Source organism: Pezoporus flaviventris, unplaced genomic scaffold, assembly GCF_033815535.1.
Source record: "Pezoporus flaviventris isolate CSIRO_AGI_PZ_B2104156 unplaced genomic scaffold, CSIRO_AGI_Pfla_v1 ptg000007l, whole genome shotgun sequence".
In the NCBI taxonomy this organism is placed as follows: domain Eukaryota; kingdom Metazoa; phylum Chordata; class Aves; order Psittaciformes; family Psittacidae; genus Pezoporus; species Pezoporus flaviventris.
Genome location: NW_026892555.1, coordinates 21,108,550 through 21,122,750, shown reverse-complemented (window position 1 = coordinate 21,122,750; position 14,201 = coordinate 21,108,550). Strand labels below are relative to the sequence as shown.

General features: G+C 40.6%; 1 protein-coding gene across 1 annotated transcript; it reads right to left on the bottom strand.

The window, feature by feature from the left end:
* Nucleotides 1-675: 675 nt before the first annotated feature.
* Nucleotides 676-3,576, bottom strand: LOC133266630 (cytochrome c oxidase subunit 6C). Its single transcript, XM_061448046.1, has 3 exons — nucleotides 3,442-3,576; nucleotides 2,470-2,597; nucleotides 676-863 (listed from the first exon to the last, which is right to left on the bottom strand). Exons 2-3 carry the CDS (start codon nucleotides 2,581-2,583, stop codon nucleotides 744-746), a joined length of 234 nt encoding a protein of 77 aa, XP_061304030.1. The 5' UTR covers nucleotides 2,584-2,597; nucleotides 3,442-3,576; the 3' UTR covers nucleotides 676-743.
* Between the last annotated feature and the right edge of the window lie 10,625 nt (nucleotides 3,577-14,201).

Below are 14,201 nucleotides of genomic sequence, written 5' to 3'. Positions count from 1 at the left end.
CTTAATTCATAGAATCATAGAATAGTTAGGGTTGGAAAGGACCTTAAGATCATCTAGTTCCAACCCCCCAGTCATGGGCAGGGACACCTCACACTAAACCATCTCACCCAGGATGGCAAAAATCTGAATATTAGCACACAGAGCTGTGAGCCACTGCAATTTTTATATATGTGTGTGTGTGTATATATTTAAATATATTTCCTCTCAGGACTAGTTATCTTTCCCCATCACCAACTTCAAAAGACAAAAGGATGTGTGGAACCTGCCTTTCTCCCTTACATTCAGATGCATGCTATGAGAGACAGCCTCTCTATCTCATCTCACTGTGCTACCCCAATTACCCAAGTAGTACACATAGATAGCCTAAAGCTAAGCAGTTCAAGGTGTCACAGCAGCAGCATAACAGTGGTATCAGGCAAGTCTCTTCTCCATGGCTGCGTGAGGAGTGAAAGGCCTGGCATCACTCTTTGCAAGTCTCCTGTATCACGGAAGTTAAACAAATTATCCACAAGGTATCAAGAGCTTTGTATTCTGCCCTTATTCCCTCTCCCCAGCTCCCATATTTCTTCGTATTTTTATTACCCAGAGGTATCTCAAATGCAATTTATATCCTATTTCTTTAGGAGCATCCTTCTATTTGATCAAAAGGAAAGAACCTCCAAATGAAAGCAAGATGTTTCACTGAACCTAATTTATTCTTGTTCTACTGCAGAGTAGCTTACTACCTGTAAATCAGGATGCCATCATTTGGGTGGTGCAGACTCAAACACACCGGCTTTTCTCATGGCTTCAAAGTCCTTCATGGGATCATAGTTTTTGTAGAACTCTGCATAAGCTCGTTTTCTGGGCTCAGCAACTCCAAACTGGAAAGTGACACACAGAAAATCAGACCTTGCCAAGGTTTACAACCAGGACTTTTCTTCTATTGGCACTATGATTTGTATCATTGGTCTTAAAAGCCTTTCTCTCAAATAAGTAAAATATTATTTTATTTCTGTTCAAATCCACAGTTCAGTCTACCTGACCACTGGTCAAGAAAACAATTATGTGAAGTAAAACCTTAAAAAGAAAGTCTGTTACAAGATAGCACGTTATACTTTTAAGATCCAGAAACACTCCACCTATATTGACATTTAAGTGTCCAATAACCTCCTTGTTAATATTTTTGTATGTAAAACACGCCATTATGGCAAGTTTTATGCCTGTGGGCAGCTGCAGAACTCTAACTCCAGATAAAAAGGTGTCCTGAACAATTACATTTGAGCTACACTGTAGATCAGCTACAGAAGTTGGTAAAGTTTTACAATACCTCCAAGCCACTCATACAGCTCACCAACAGAAACAGTCCTGACTCGTTGGATACTCATTCACACAAAGCACACAGATATGCTTCAAAAGCCCCCAGATGTGAAGGAAAGTCCAAGGCGGGTTTGTCCAAAAGTATCTTAACATGTAATAAAGTAAATCACGACTGAGATCCATGTTACTCAATTCTAAATATGGTCTGCTGCCTTACTACTGTATTAATGTGGGAGTGCCAAAGAAAGTACAAAACCTTTTATGTTTTATTAACTATTAATAAAAAAAATATCGTAAGTCTGACAAAAACCAAGCTTGCCTACCTCTTAACAGAGGTCTTACGTACATGCTGAACTTAAACTGTGCAAACTCATTTCTGAGATGTTTGCTGATCTCTGAGAAGTGTACATAGATTGGGATATTTTTGTGACGAACAACCTGAAATCAGCTTAATTTCTAGTCACTTTTATCAACAGCTTCCTGAGTACTCAAATGCTGCAAATCACATTTGCATGAGTTCAACAAGCAAACCATGATCTACTTCTTCCACAGTAACTCTGTGTTGCTTGCTGTGTGTATGAGATCCAAGAATCATTTGTTAAAGGCACACAAGAACAAATACAACTCATATCTTTACCAAAGTCTCTTAAGGACCATGAAAAGCGATCTATAAGTGGGTGGGGTGTTTTTGGAAATGTAATGTTCCATTTCCACGATTCTTCAAAAGAAAGGATAAAATGACCACATCAGCCTTCCCCACACTGACATCAAGGATGGGTTTTCCAAACTGCTTTTGAGCAAGTTTTCTGAAGTCAGCCTAGAAATAAGAATCTGACAACACTCTTAGATACTGTCTTAGATACTGTGACAGAGACACAGACTATCTAGAGTTAATGTACATGATTAAGAGTAGTCTAGGACAAGGAGACTCAAGGTTAAGTTGTCATGAATTGCGTGATCTTGATCACACAGCTTAAAGCATCAGGTTAGTCATATGATTTCTTCAAATGAAGATTAGAAGATTTATTTATGTTCTGGAAACATGCTTACAAAAATATATTACTAAAGCTTTCTGATGAACAGCTCAACCAAATCTCAACAAAGAAATATTATGAATTCTTAAAGCACTCTAATGAGCCCCGTTTATAACTGAATGACTGCAGAGCTCACCTTGTATAAAGCCGCACATCCCAAAGATACAAAAAATGCCCCAAATAGGTGAAGCTTCATCCGCCTGGCCAGAAGGCGCCGCATCTGTGGCTTAGGTAACAGTGCAGACGACATGGTGATTGTATTTCCTAAAAGGAAAAAAGGAAAAAAGAAAAGGAATTATGGGACAATACGCTCTACTTAAATAATTTTCTGCAGCTCTACTCTAGAAAGATCGTGCTTTTTGTATGGTGCAACAATTACGCTCACAGTACAAGCAACAGCGCTCCTATCAGACTTTTAATGAGAGTGTTTAAGGGATGACATTCAAGGGCAATGTATTTATGACATGAATCTATATAAGTTTTTTTACAGCCAGATCAAGACAGGCTTTCACTGTTCATACTGAATTCTTCTCTTCCTGCAAGATCTGTCATTTCAGGCTTGCTGTCCTGGTGTTTACATCAGATGACATTCATAACGTTGATCACATTTTATTCATTTCTAAGGAAAAGCACATGCCTCTTGAACTCCCGAGCGCGTGTAGTGGTCTGGGGTTTCTTTTAAGTAACTGCAACCCTTATCGCATTAAAGGATATCCTCCTATCCGGTAGGATTTTACTAAAACCCCACATGGTCTAAAGCAAGGTTCAGTCAGTTGCGGCTGCCCGCAAGGTGCTGCCCCCTGCGCTGACAGGCCCCCGGAGCGGTAGCGAAGCCCGGGAGAAGACCAAGCTGTCCCCAAAGCCCTTGGTGCTGCCCACCCTCCTCTCCCACTTCACAGTAACCATCCCCGCGAGGCCCCCCTCCCGCCGTTACCGCAGGAAGAGGCCGCAGGGCCTGTCCCCGCAACCTCAGGGACGCGCAGAGGTCACGGGCTGCGGGGCGGGCGGCAGACGTGGGGAGGGCGGCGGCGGCGGGCGCTGGGCTGTGGTGGGGCACTAGGGGCAGGGGACCCGCGGCACGAGGAGGGAGCAGCGAGCACGACCTCACCTCAGCGCTGGCGCACCAACGTCCTTCCGCACCGCCGGCAGGGCACCCTCTGCGGCCCCGCTGTCCCGCATGCGCGCGGGGCGGCGACGGCGTACGGCGAGCGGCTGGGCCCAAACCCGGCAGAGCGCGATCTGCTGGGAGGGGGCGGTGCGGCCCGCGCGGAAGCGGTGTCAGCTGCGAGCCGTCGCCGGGGGCATGGTTGTGCCCACCGAGGGCTGTGCGCGGGCTGCGCGCCGCTGTGGTGCAGAGCAGAGGGAGCGGCATGGAGCAGTCTTGGTGAAGCGTGCTGAGCCAAGACGGGTGGCAGGCCTCACGCCCACCAAGAGCCCTCATGGTGCCACTGCCCCAACCATTCCCCACACAAATCGGTGCCTTCTGCCCTTCCAGGAGACATCAGTCGCTTTTCCAGATCTCCAGCGTGGCTATCAAACCAAAACGGCGGGAATACCAGAGTGCATGAAATAATAATCATTTATAGAGTTTGCTAAGAAGGGTTGGCCAAGCCTAGAAACAAATTAAGCAATTGATAATCCTTTCTAGCTATCCTTTAGCCAATTTTTGTACCTTTCTCGGAAATGAGGCACATGTGTGCTTTGCCCATGGATTCCACCTGATCACTGCCTGCATGTGGTATTGTCGTTTTTATTCCTGGGGAGTCTCGGGGGGAATTCCACTAAATGCTGTGAATTCCTGCCTTGAAGAAACTGAAGCCCCTCCTGCGCAGCGAGATACTCATTAAAGCCTTGCGCTCCCTTGCCAAAGCCAGCAGATCCTGACATCAAATGACAGGGGAGATGGCCCTTTAAACTGAAGTTTCTTTTCCGTTGATGGGATTGAAGAAGAGGAGAGTGTCAGTAGAAAAGTGCAGAGAGAAATCGTACAGCCGTGGCTACAAGCTGGGAGTGTTCTTTGCTACAGCAGTCTGAATAGATGCAATTTGGACAGTGTTCCTCAAAATGAAGAGAAGTTTGTTACAATAGTTGAGACCAAAATAAAGAATGTCTGCCCAAGAATCCTTCCCATGTGGATTAACACAAAAAGACAAATGTTAATGACGTCCTGCAGAAGGAATGGCAAGATAGATCTGTAACTTGATTGTGGGGGGTCTAAGGAAAATATCTGGGTCCACAAGCATACTGCTGTTCTTGAGGAGAGCTTGTGCAGTCATTCAGAGAGACCAGGAAAGAAATGGCAGGGAGAGTTGTCTAGGGCATCTTAAAATCTGCACTCAACTTGCCCTCGTTTTTCACAATGTCAGAAAAAGAGGATGTGAAATCAATTGGAATAAAAGCATAGCAGGTTTTGTGGTTACTATTGTTATAAATTATCGATGAGGAATTTTACCATAAATGCCAGTCTTGGTGAGAGAGAGTATTTTGGTGGATGGACCTAGGTCTGCAAATAAAAAAATCTTTTGATTGCTGTTTTCAGTAGCTTACTTCATGACTGGCCAGGTCATTGAATTCTTTTCTATGTATGTGAAAACTGGTCACATACAAAGAAAATATGTGCCTGAGACAGTGCTAGCTAGTCATCTTTGTGTTATAGTTAAGATGCTAAACGAAGTGCTAGTTGTTATTATTCTTTGATGTCATTGGTGTGGAATATACAGCCAACTCCTTATTGTTCCGTATAAAGGGCAGTTCAGGATGGTGCGATCAAGGGATAAAAAAAGGATGGAGAGTACATTGGAAGAAAGAGCCATGAAAGGAAGGAAAGGATAATCAGCTCCATTAAGTCAGTGCACAGAGTTGCTCCTATCACTCCAGTTTCTGAAGGAATTATAAATCTGAATGTGGTTTTGGACCTGAGCAGACCTTATGCATCCAAACGCATCAAAACAAATAAACACCAAGGCATACAATACAGCAACAGCAGTTATTTCCTTCCCAGTCCATCCAGTCCCTGGGGTTTCTGGCACCTGCTCCAGTTGTGTTTTGGACATAAATATTAGGACTGTTTGCTCAAAAGGTGCCACAGTTACCAGACTAGAATGTGCAGTCCTCTTTTCATCTCGAAAATACTGTAGCACCAGCAACAGTTAATACTTCTTCATGGTATCCTTGAAAGGGATCGTCTTTTGAGGAGTGCAGGAAGTCATCAATGCTAAATCGTTTCTTGCTTGTGCTTCACTGAAATTTAAAATAAAATTTACCTCTGACTTTAGTGAGAGAAAATTCAGGCAGTGGATCCCTGTTTTTTCCACAAAGAGTGCCAGCTGTGATACTTAGGACTGTACTTTCTGTGGTGTGGACAGGAGCCAACTAGGAACAGGACTGTGACAATCAAGTGATTTTGCATATGCCACAAAAAGTCTTTAGATAATCATAATCTGGATCAAATTAGAACCAATCTACTGGAAAAAGATCACATAGGACATCAGCAATCCCCTGAGCCAGATGCATTCCTAAATAGTTTATTATAAAATCTACCTCTCTATCACAGAAGAAAAAGAAAAATCAAACAATGCTATGTGCCACATACGAAAGCACATACATTTGTGCTCCTTCTCCCAGTTCTGTGACAAAAATTAACTAATCAAACACTCTTTTGCCATGGTTTTGTCGACATCAATCGGTGCTGTGGAACAAAGAAAGATATTGTGGCACAATAAGTTATTTAGCAGAATTGGAATGACAGCTGTACAAAAAAAAAAAATGAGGGAGAATCAATGATTCCTAAGTGGAAAAAGTCAAAATTAGTAGGGGAAGAAAAATATTTTTATACTTCCAAAAGTTCATTATAAACAAAGGAGGGGAAAAAAAAATTAAGGAAAAAAGCAAGAGTTCAGATCAGAATAAATGAAGCAGACAGGGATTTCACAAGCCTTTGCTGATTTTATGCATGCTTCTGAAATAGAAAAATCTCAAAAAAAAAAAAACCAAACTAATTTTTTAAGTTTGTTCAACTTATAAAGAGACAGATTTCTGTAATTTTATACACCTCAAATAGTGATATAATTATGTGAATAATCGTGTGTTTGGTACCATCAGGAATTATATTGTTAAGGAGAGACAACTATTTCTCAAGTTCCCAACTTGCAGTCAAGACATGGCTAATGTGTGTATTCAGGCCCAAGAGCTAGAAACACACCAGGTTCCACAGCTGAGACATTTTCATGTGACACCCGCTTCCTTTTCTGGAGTATGGTTTGTATTGTTCTCACTCTGAAGTCCTCCACGTTCAGAGGCCTTCTCTGAAACAAATTTACACTGATTGTTTTAGCAATGGGAAAACCTTGTTTAGATAAATTGGATTTTTAAACAAGCTGTGAATGGTCGATCCCTGGGAGTGTTCAAGGCCAATTGGAGCCTTGGGTGAGATGGTTTAGTGTGAAGTGTCCCTGCCCATGGCAGCGGAGTTGAAGCTAAGTGATCTTAAGGTCCTTTCCAACCCTAACTATTCTATGATTAGTCTGTCTTTTGTGGTTTAAAATGTTATGTAGCCTGTATGCATTGGAAATAAACTCATCAAAGGCAACCACTATACCAATCTGTATTTGCGCAGAGGTACCTTATCCAATAAAGTTTTTCATTACTTATCCTGTTTTTACCAGGAATCTTTGGAGTTAAACCACCAATACAGACAAATACTCCAGTCAACCCGTAGACTTGTTACATGTAATTCAGTCCCTCCACTCCCAGCTCAGCAACTGACCGCCCATCAGATGTAGTCTACAAGCACTCCTATCCTGGGTCAGCTCCGGCAAGTGTCCAGGGTAAGAACAGCGCAGGAGCAGAGCTCCTCCTTTTGAAAATGAAAGCAAGGACTGTAACACAAGGACAGAAGGCCAAGTTTCTCACACTCTTTTCAAAGCACAGTTTGGAGGATGTGCTGTGGCATGGTTTAGTTTCACACAAGGTGAAACTTTCTAGCTCCAAACATCATCCATCCTATGGAAATGATTGTATGGCAGAAAATGTCTGCATGTCCTGTCCAGCAATCCTGGTCAGTCTGTACGTGCATGCATCTGGTACCTTCACCAGTACTCTCCTCCTTGGTCATGGATGCATTACAGTAAGTCTAATCAGCAGATTTGTGGGTGCCCTTCAGTAGTCCAAAGCCATTGGAACAAGGAGTGTTCTTCATACCTTCACAGGGTTTAGACCAGGCCCTTCTGATAGCTTCTGTTTTTCCTTGATGTGACCAGTGATTATCTGACCTCCAGGATAGCAGAAAGTGGCCAACTACTGCTGTTTGTACAGCTGCAATTTTTTTCAAGAAATTAATTCTTATAGAAAATGACAGACCAACCTACCTGTGGGTATAAAACAGTGGCTGTGAAGTGGGAAAGTCTCCTTCAAATAGAAGGTAGGACTCACTTTCCACAAGGCACTGTCTTTAGCCCCTTCCTTGGTTAGGTTCAACATGCTTGCTCTGGGCAGGTCCTGACTCAGTGTGCTCCCCTCAGAGGAAGAAGCTGCATGGAGAGGAGAGAAGAGGCCTTGCTCAGGTATGGACTGCAGCCTGAGAGAATGACTGTATAGGATTTAACCTAGAGACATCTGTGCCTCTTATTCAATTCACCCGGTACAGCTCATTCTGACAAAAAACCTGGCCAGGTTACATACAAAATGCCACTTTGCAGTTGTTTCCTGTACCAAGTTTTTAGACCTTTTCTCATAGGTTTCTAAACCTCTCATTTTGGTCTGTTTTCATTCGTGTTGAGGTGATGACGTGGTGAGTGTTAGGAGATGTTGACAAGTTTTCTGGGTCTGAAATGACAGTCTAGAAGGGGGGAGAGTCTAGAGGAAAACTCTTTCAGGTTTGTTGTGACTTGTATCATCATACTGAAGTCATGTCAACCAAATTGTGTCCATTTGTGAAAAGAGAGTACATGAACAGAGTTAAAAACAAAAATAAAATAATAAGTACCCCAGGGATGATGTATTTCTTAACATGGTGAATGAATTGTGAGCCTGAAAGCTCCTCCGTTATTTCCAATTACATCACCAGGTCTAATAAAAGATAACCGCTCTTCCTAAAAACTGCCATTGCTTTTGTTTATTTTGGTGTTGGAAGAACCTGTTGACTTAGGATTGCTATGTTGTGTAAAGGCTCCATAGCTTTTGTTTCATATTTGTTGGTATTTGATGGCTGTAAATATCAATTTACAATTGTAAATTAGGCAACACTCGAAGTTCCAGTCAAGGGAGTCTCTGACCAAAGTCTCCAGTGGAGCTAAAATCCGTGTCAGACTGTGGTCCCTGGTTTGAAAGGTGAGGCACAGTCAGACATGTGGGGCTTCCAGAAAGTAGTCAAATCATCTGTTCGTGTTTTTTTAGCAAACTTGTTATTGGCATAAACTTTTAAAAATATGTATACTTAAACCAGCCTGTTTTAACTTCAGTGTTTTGTTTGAAATAATCTAATTAGGAGATTGTGGCTCTCAGGTTTCTACTGCATTGAAATTTTTGGGCTTCATGATTAACAAAACTGGCAATAGATAACAGCATAAGAAACCTTGGTTGAATATATTTTGATTAAATGAGTTCATTTTCCTAAGACAAATTTGGCCATGTTCAATACAGCATTACATGTAAATGTCTGGAAAAATTGCGTTTTTCCTAGCAGGAGGCATGAGATTACTATAATCCATAGCCTCCACCACAGTATTAATTAGCATGGCTCACTAACCAGGGATGTAATATTTGTAAATGAAACTCTAGAAGGGCATCAGTAAGGAACAGGATGTTGAAGCCAAATGGAAAACATGAACCAGTAAAAAGGCTGAACTAGCTAGAAGTGTAAGCTCAGCCTTTGAAGTTAGTTCAAGTACTGCATGCTTTAATTTTGGTGTAATCTTATGATGGGGGTACAAACAAGAACTCAGAAACAGATTTTGTAACATTTGGCCCAATTGTGGATGAATCAGTTTGTTGATGGTTACCAACAATTGCACAGCCAGAGAAGCTGTGGTCTTTGTTAAATTAGATTGAATAATTGGCTTCAGTGGGAGTTTCGGGTGCAGAGCAAATGAAGTGTCACAGCCCTTGACTCTCATAAGATTCCTCAGCAAAGTCTAAGCTTTTGCATTCAGAACAACCTGAATATGGATTCAGAAAAAAGTAAGTCCTTCAAGAGTTTGTCTACTCACTCCTCTGCCCCAATATGAGTCTCAAAATACATCCCTGGCAGATAGGTGTATCTTACCTGGTTTTAGAACCCCTCTGATGACAATAAGGATACCAAAAGCTCTCTGGGCAGTTTGTTTCCAATGCTTAACTATTGTCTTGGAATACAATCTGTGATTAGTACTACATTACCTTGGCAAGCCTTGAGTTTTGATTTTGTTTTGCTTTGGGTTTTTTTTAACCTAGTTTTGTGTGGAGCTGCAGGACAAAGCCTTGCTTTCACAGTGTTTCTGAAGGCCTACGACTGCCTACGAAGCTCTGGAGATCTGAATTAAGAGAAGAACTTTCAATACATTCAGCAAATTTCAGGATCAGGCAGCCAGGAGTTAAGACGATCTTTGAACTGAAAGGTCATAACTGGAAGATGAACACAATCATACAGTTTCCATTTTTAGAACAAACATTCCATTCATTAGCTTGAAAATAATAGATCATTTATCATAGCCTTTAGTGAATGGCCCAACACGTGCTGTTAATTACTTTCTCATTTGCGAGAAAAAAAAAAGAGAAATTAATTTTTTTCTTGTATATAATATCTAGAGGGAAAAGAACTCCCAAAAAGTGCATTATTTTCTCTTTCCAGCAGCCATGCAAACCTCTGGAAAGAACCATAATCCTCAACAAGGCAAGTGTAATGGCTGCATTCTCTCAAATGCAAGTGAGCACGAATACAAACACAAAGACCTTTCTTTAAAAAAAAAAAAGGACACATATAAGAAAATAGTTGGAATAGGAAAAAGGTGATATACAACAAAATTAAGCACTATGTGATTATGACAGTAAAATAGTTTACCAAACAAGGTAATTTTATGCATATATGTATATAATGTATATATAGTTATATCTGCGCAGAAACACAAGTCCATGAAGTGCTGATTTTATAGGCGTGTAAATGCCTGCACGTACACATATACACTCTAGAGATGTGACAGACTCGACTCCCAAAGTACCTTTTTCAGGAGTGAGTGGTATTCAAACCAGTTGTGGTCTGGGGTTTACAAAACCAGTACTGATCAGTTGGGTCTTGCAGCTGGGATGAAATTAACATGGTTGCCTACAGGTGAAAACTACTAAGAGTGCTGTAAGCTTGTTGATTACATTTACTGATCCATAGGCACCATGGCTGATCGTAATGAATATTTCCAATGATATATCTGTATTTACTGATTCTGACAGATGGGGGATATTGCATAAGCTATTGTGTGCCTATGCATTCCTTGAGTGTGATGCTGTGTTTTTTTCTTGTCTGCCTTGTCATTTGTTTCATTTAACTTTCTCATTAATGGCACAATTGGTCTGCTTTGTTCAAAAATCCTTTTCTGAGAAGTGAATATTACTTTCTTTTTAAACTTCTTGCCAACACCAGATTTTCAAATGCATATGGTACAGAGGAATCATGTACAAGATTGGTTTAGAAGAAAAAAAAAATTATAATTTTAATCTAAAATTAAAAGCACAAATCCACTTAACTACATTTCAACTTTTCCTTTGACATGAAATGAAATCTTAACATGAGAAATGCGCACTCTGAACAAATACATAATTAACATGTGGAATAAGCAATACTGTTGTCAACGCTTTCACATATGTTACCATGAAACTAAAATATTTCAGTTAGTAGAGAAATAGAGGGAAATCCAAGTAAATGCAGCCTGTGCTCGACATATAAATTAGCTTGGCTCCATGAATCTTAAAAATAAGAGATCTGTGCGTTGACTACCCTTACCATACTAGGACAGCTTGGTGGGTCCTGCATCATTACAGTCTGCTCCAGCACTCTGATTAATTATTACTTGGTGGAGTGGCCATTGTGCAAAGGCTTTCTCAAATCACTGGTAGAAATCAGAATGTGAGAGTTCATTAGCAGGTAGGCAGAAAATGTAGACTTCGGTATTTTGTGTTAATCCAATCTGCTGGACTGGCAGAACCTTATTTGAAGGCTATGTAATAAAAGGGAAAATGAAAAACTACATAGCAATACCATGTGGCTTCTGATTTGGGAACTACAATTTAGCCTGTTAGACGTGGACCTGTTCCAAATGTGCACATTCAAACAATCATGCATGAAGGAGTTAGAAACACAGATGTGAATTATAACTCTCTGAAATCCTGGGTATGCTCCAGATCAGGTCATTAGAGGTAGGCTTGAACTGTGAGCACAGATTCAGATCTAAAATTTTTGTTCAAACCTGTCTTTCCCTAACATTTTTACAGCAGCTACTGAATGTATTGAACCCAGCAATGTTCCATAAGCTTAAAAAATAAATACCAGTTAACCCCATCTTAGCTGTATTCAGACATGATTCACAGTGACTGACTAAAAGCATTTCTGTAAAAGGCAGTAACAAAAATCTTCTGTTGAATGTAATTGCACAGTTCAAACAGGTTAAATTCAAGCTGGATTTCTGCAGCTCCACTGGCCGCATACAGCTGCACAGTGATCAGCATGGCCCATTATTAACATTAGAAACATAAATAATTTAAGGATTTTCTTTTCCAAGTTTGGGAGAGAACTTTGAAACACCTGGTCTCTTTTCAATCGTTTTTACACACACATAAGTTAAAGTAAATAGTTCTGACTAGAGCAGTAGCACTGGGTGGGACTGAGGCTGGCTATTTCACAAGCATGCGAGTGGTACAGGATAGAAAATGTCCCCATGTCTGTGATACCACACAAGGCTAAAAGCACAGAAGGAGCAATGGACACCTGCCATTTTCCAGTACTCAGCAGGAAACCGAGCGCCCTGCATTTATGAAAATACCCAGTTCATTGGTGCTTTTATCTGCAGACTTTATTAATTCAGGTTTCTCTTTATTTTAAGTCAATCTTATTTGCAAAGCAAGTCACACTGATTCTTCTCACGTAAAAGATATAGAAGGTGTGTCACAAACCAGTCTAGCCTTGGCCACCCAGTACTGTATAATAAGAGAACCAGTACATAGAAACTCAGTCTGCTGAACCTGGTCTATTGCTGTGTCTGCAAAGTACCTCTCTGCATTCATTGGTCTCAGTGCCTGATGATTAAATACGAGATTTCCACACCTTGGAAGGGACAAATGAATTCACAACTTACTTAGAGTTTTAAGACCATTCCCTGTTAATAGTACTTCAAGAAAGCACACCTCAAAAGAAAACTTGAGGAGTACAGAGGCAATGGCAAAACCAGCATTTTACGGATACAAATGAGAAAGCATTTTGCCCTGTTTCCCTGTTTTAAATGACCACTACCACTGTCATAAATGTGTAAGTGTGCACCTTAATAACATAATCCAGTGCTACATATTTTCAGGAATTCATCTTAGTCTGATACTTTGTGCCATGCAGTAGCAAGACAGAAGTCAAGGCAAAATGTATAAAGCCTCTTCCTGAGTTGCATAGGCACGGCTTGTGTTGATACCAACAGTATTTGCATGAGCAGCATCAGGACTGCACCCTCAAAGATTATAAAATGTTTTAATAAACATGCCAAGTCTGATGGGAGAAAAGTGAAATACACACTACTAGCATCTAAGCATAAATATTTAAAAATCCAAGTGATGGCTTAAACAAAATCCAAAATAGTCCCAAGATGTTGCATTGCTTTGGAGTAAACAACAGAAGTAAGTTTGAATGAATGTGATTGGATTGTGTATTTTGAATGCCACTAAAGCATAAATTTACCTAGAATTGTTTCTAGGTTTGCAGGTTTCTGGAAAAAGAATTGTTTTTATTGTCTGTAGGAGCAAACTCCACAGAGAACTGTTGCTCTGCTATAGACTTCTGAAACTCCCAAAGTATACATAGTTAAAACAAACAAGGAATAACAGTTATCTAAAAGGAGAGGTATGAGAATCGTTGAATAAAACTTTCTACCCCTTTAGAACTGCTGAGTTCATATAGATGTAGATCAGCAACCTGACAGGGAATATTTCTCAAGAACAAGGTAAAAAGGCAGTAGGAGTGCAGGCTTTCTGAAGGGAGTCTTCATTTAGAACAATAAGGTTTAGTTAATCTCTGTACCTGTTCTCAAACTCTGTGCTGGAACTGGCAGTAGTCGTTACTTGCTCTCTCAGCACGAGACTAAAACCATGGTTCTGTTACAGATGTATCACCAAATAGCAGTTATGGGGTATTTACCATTGCATCAGATTAGATTCAGTAACCCAGAAATGAAAGGGTCCAAGTCTCTTAATATATTCCTTGTCCAGTTGCTCAATACTTCTTTGAAATTAACACATTAAATTGGCATAATGGTATGACCTGTGTCTCTAGCATTACTAATACATGTTATCCTCCTCAGTGGCATACTAGAGACATGGGCTATAAGTGACTGTGCATGTGTGTGTGTATGCACACGTATATACATGCATATATATTTTAGTTAACATGGAGACAGAACTGCAAACTGGATTGAAGGTTGTCATTGGTTTGCGGAACTTTGAGTGCATAGAGCCAGTTTGTGAAATTTTACTCTCTCATGGAAGTACAGAAAGTACTTTTATTTTCCTTTGGTTTTAAGTTTGATAGATGTGTATGGTATTAATCATAGTAACTGTCTGGGACAGTAGATTTTGCGTGGGGGCTGGTAAATTTTCATTAACAATTTGGCAAGGCTGGAACATATTCACAAAGACTTGGTTTCATCA

Coding starts and splice junctions, on each gene's coding strand:
- LOC133266630 (XM_061448046.1), bottom strand. CDS start 2,583: ATGTCGTCTGCACTGTTACCTAAGCCACAGATGCGGCGCCTTCTGGCC. Junction 864..2,469: donor GATGTGCGGCTTTATACAAG/GTGAGCTCTGCA, acceptor GTCACTTTCCAG/TTTGGAGTTGCTGAGCCCAG.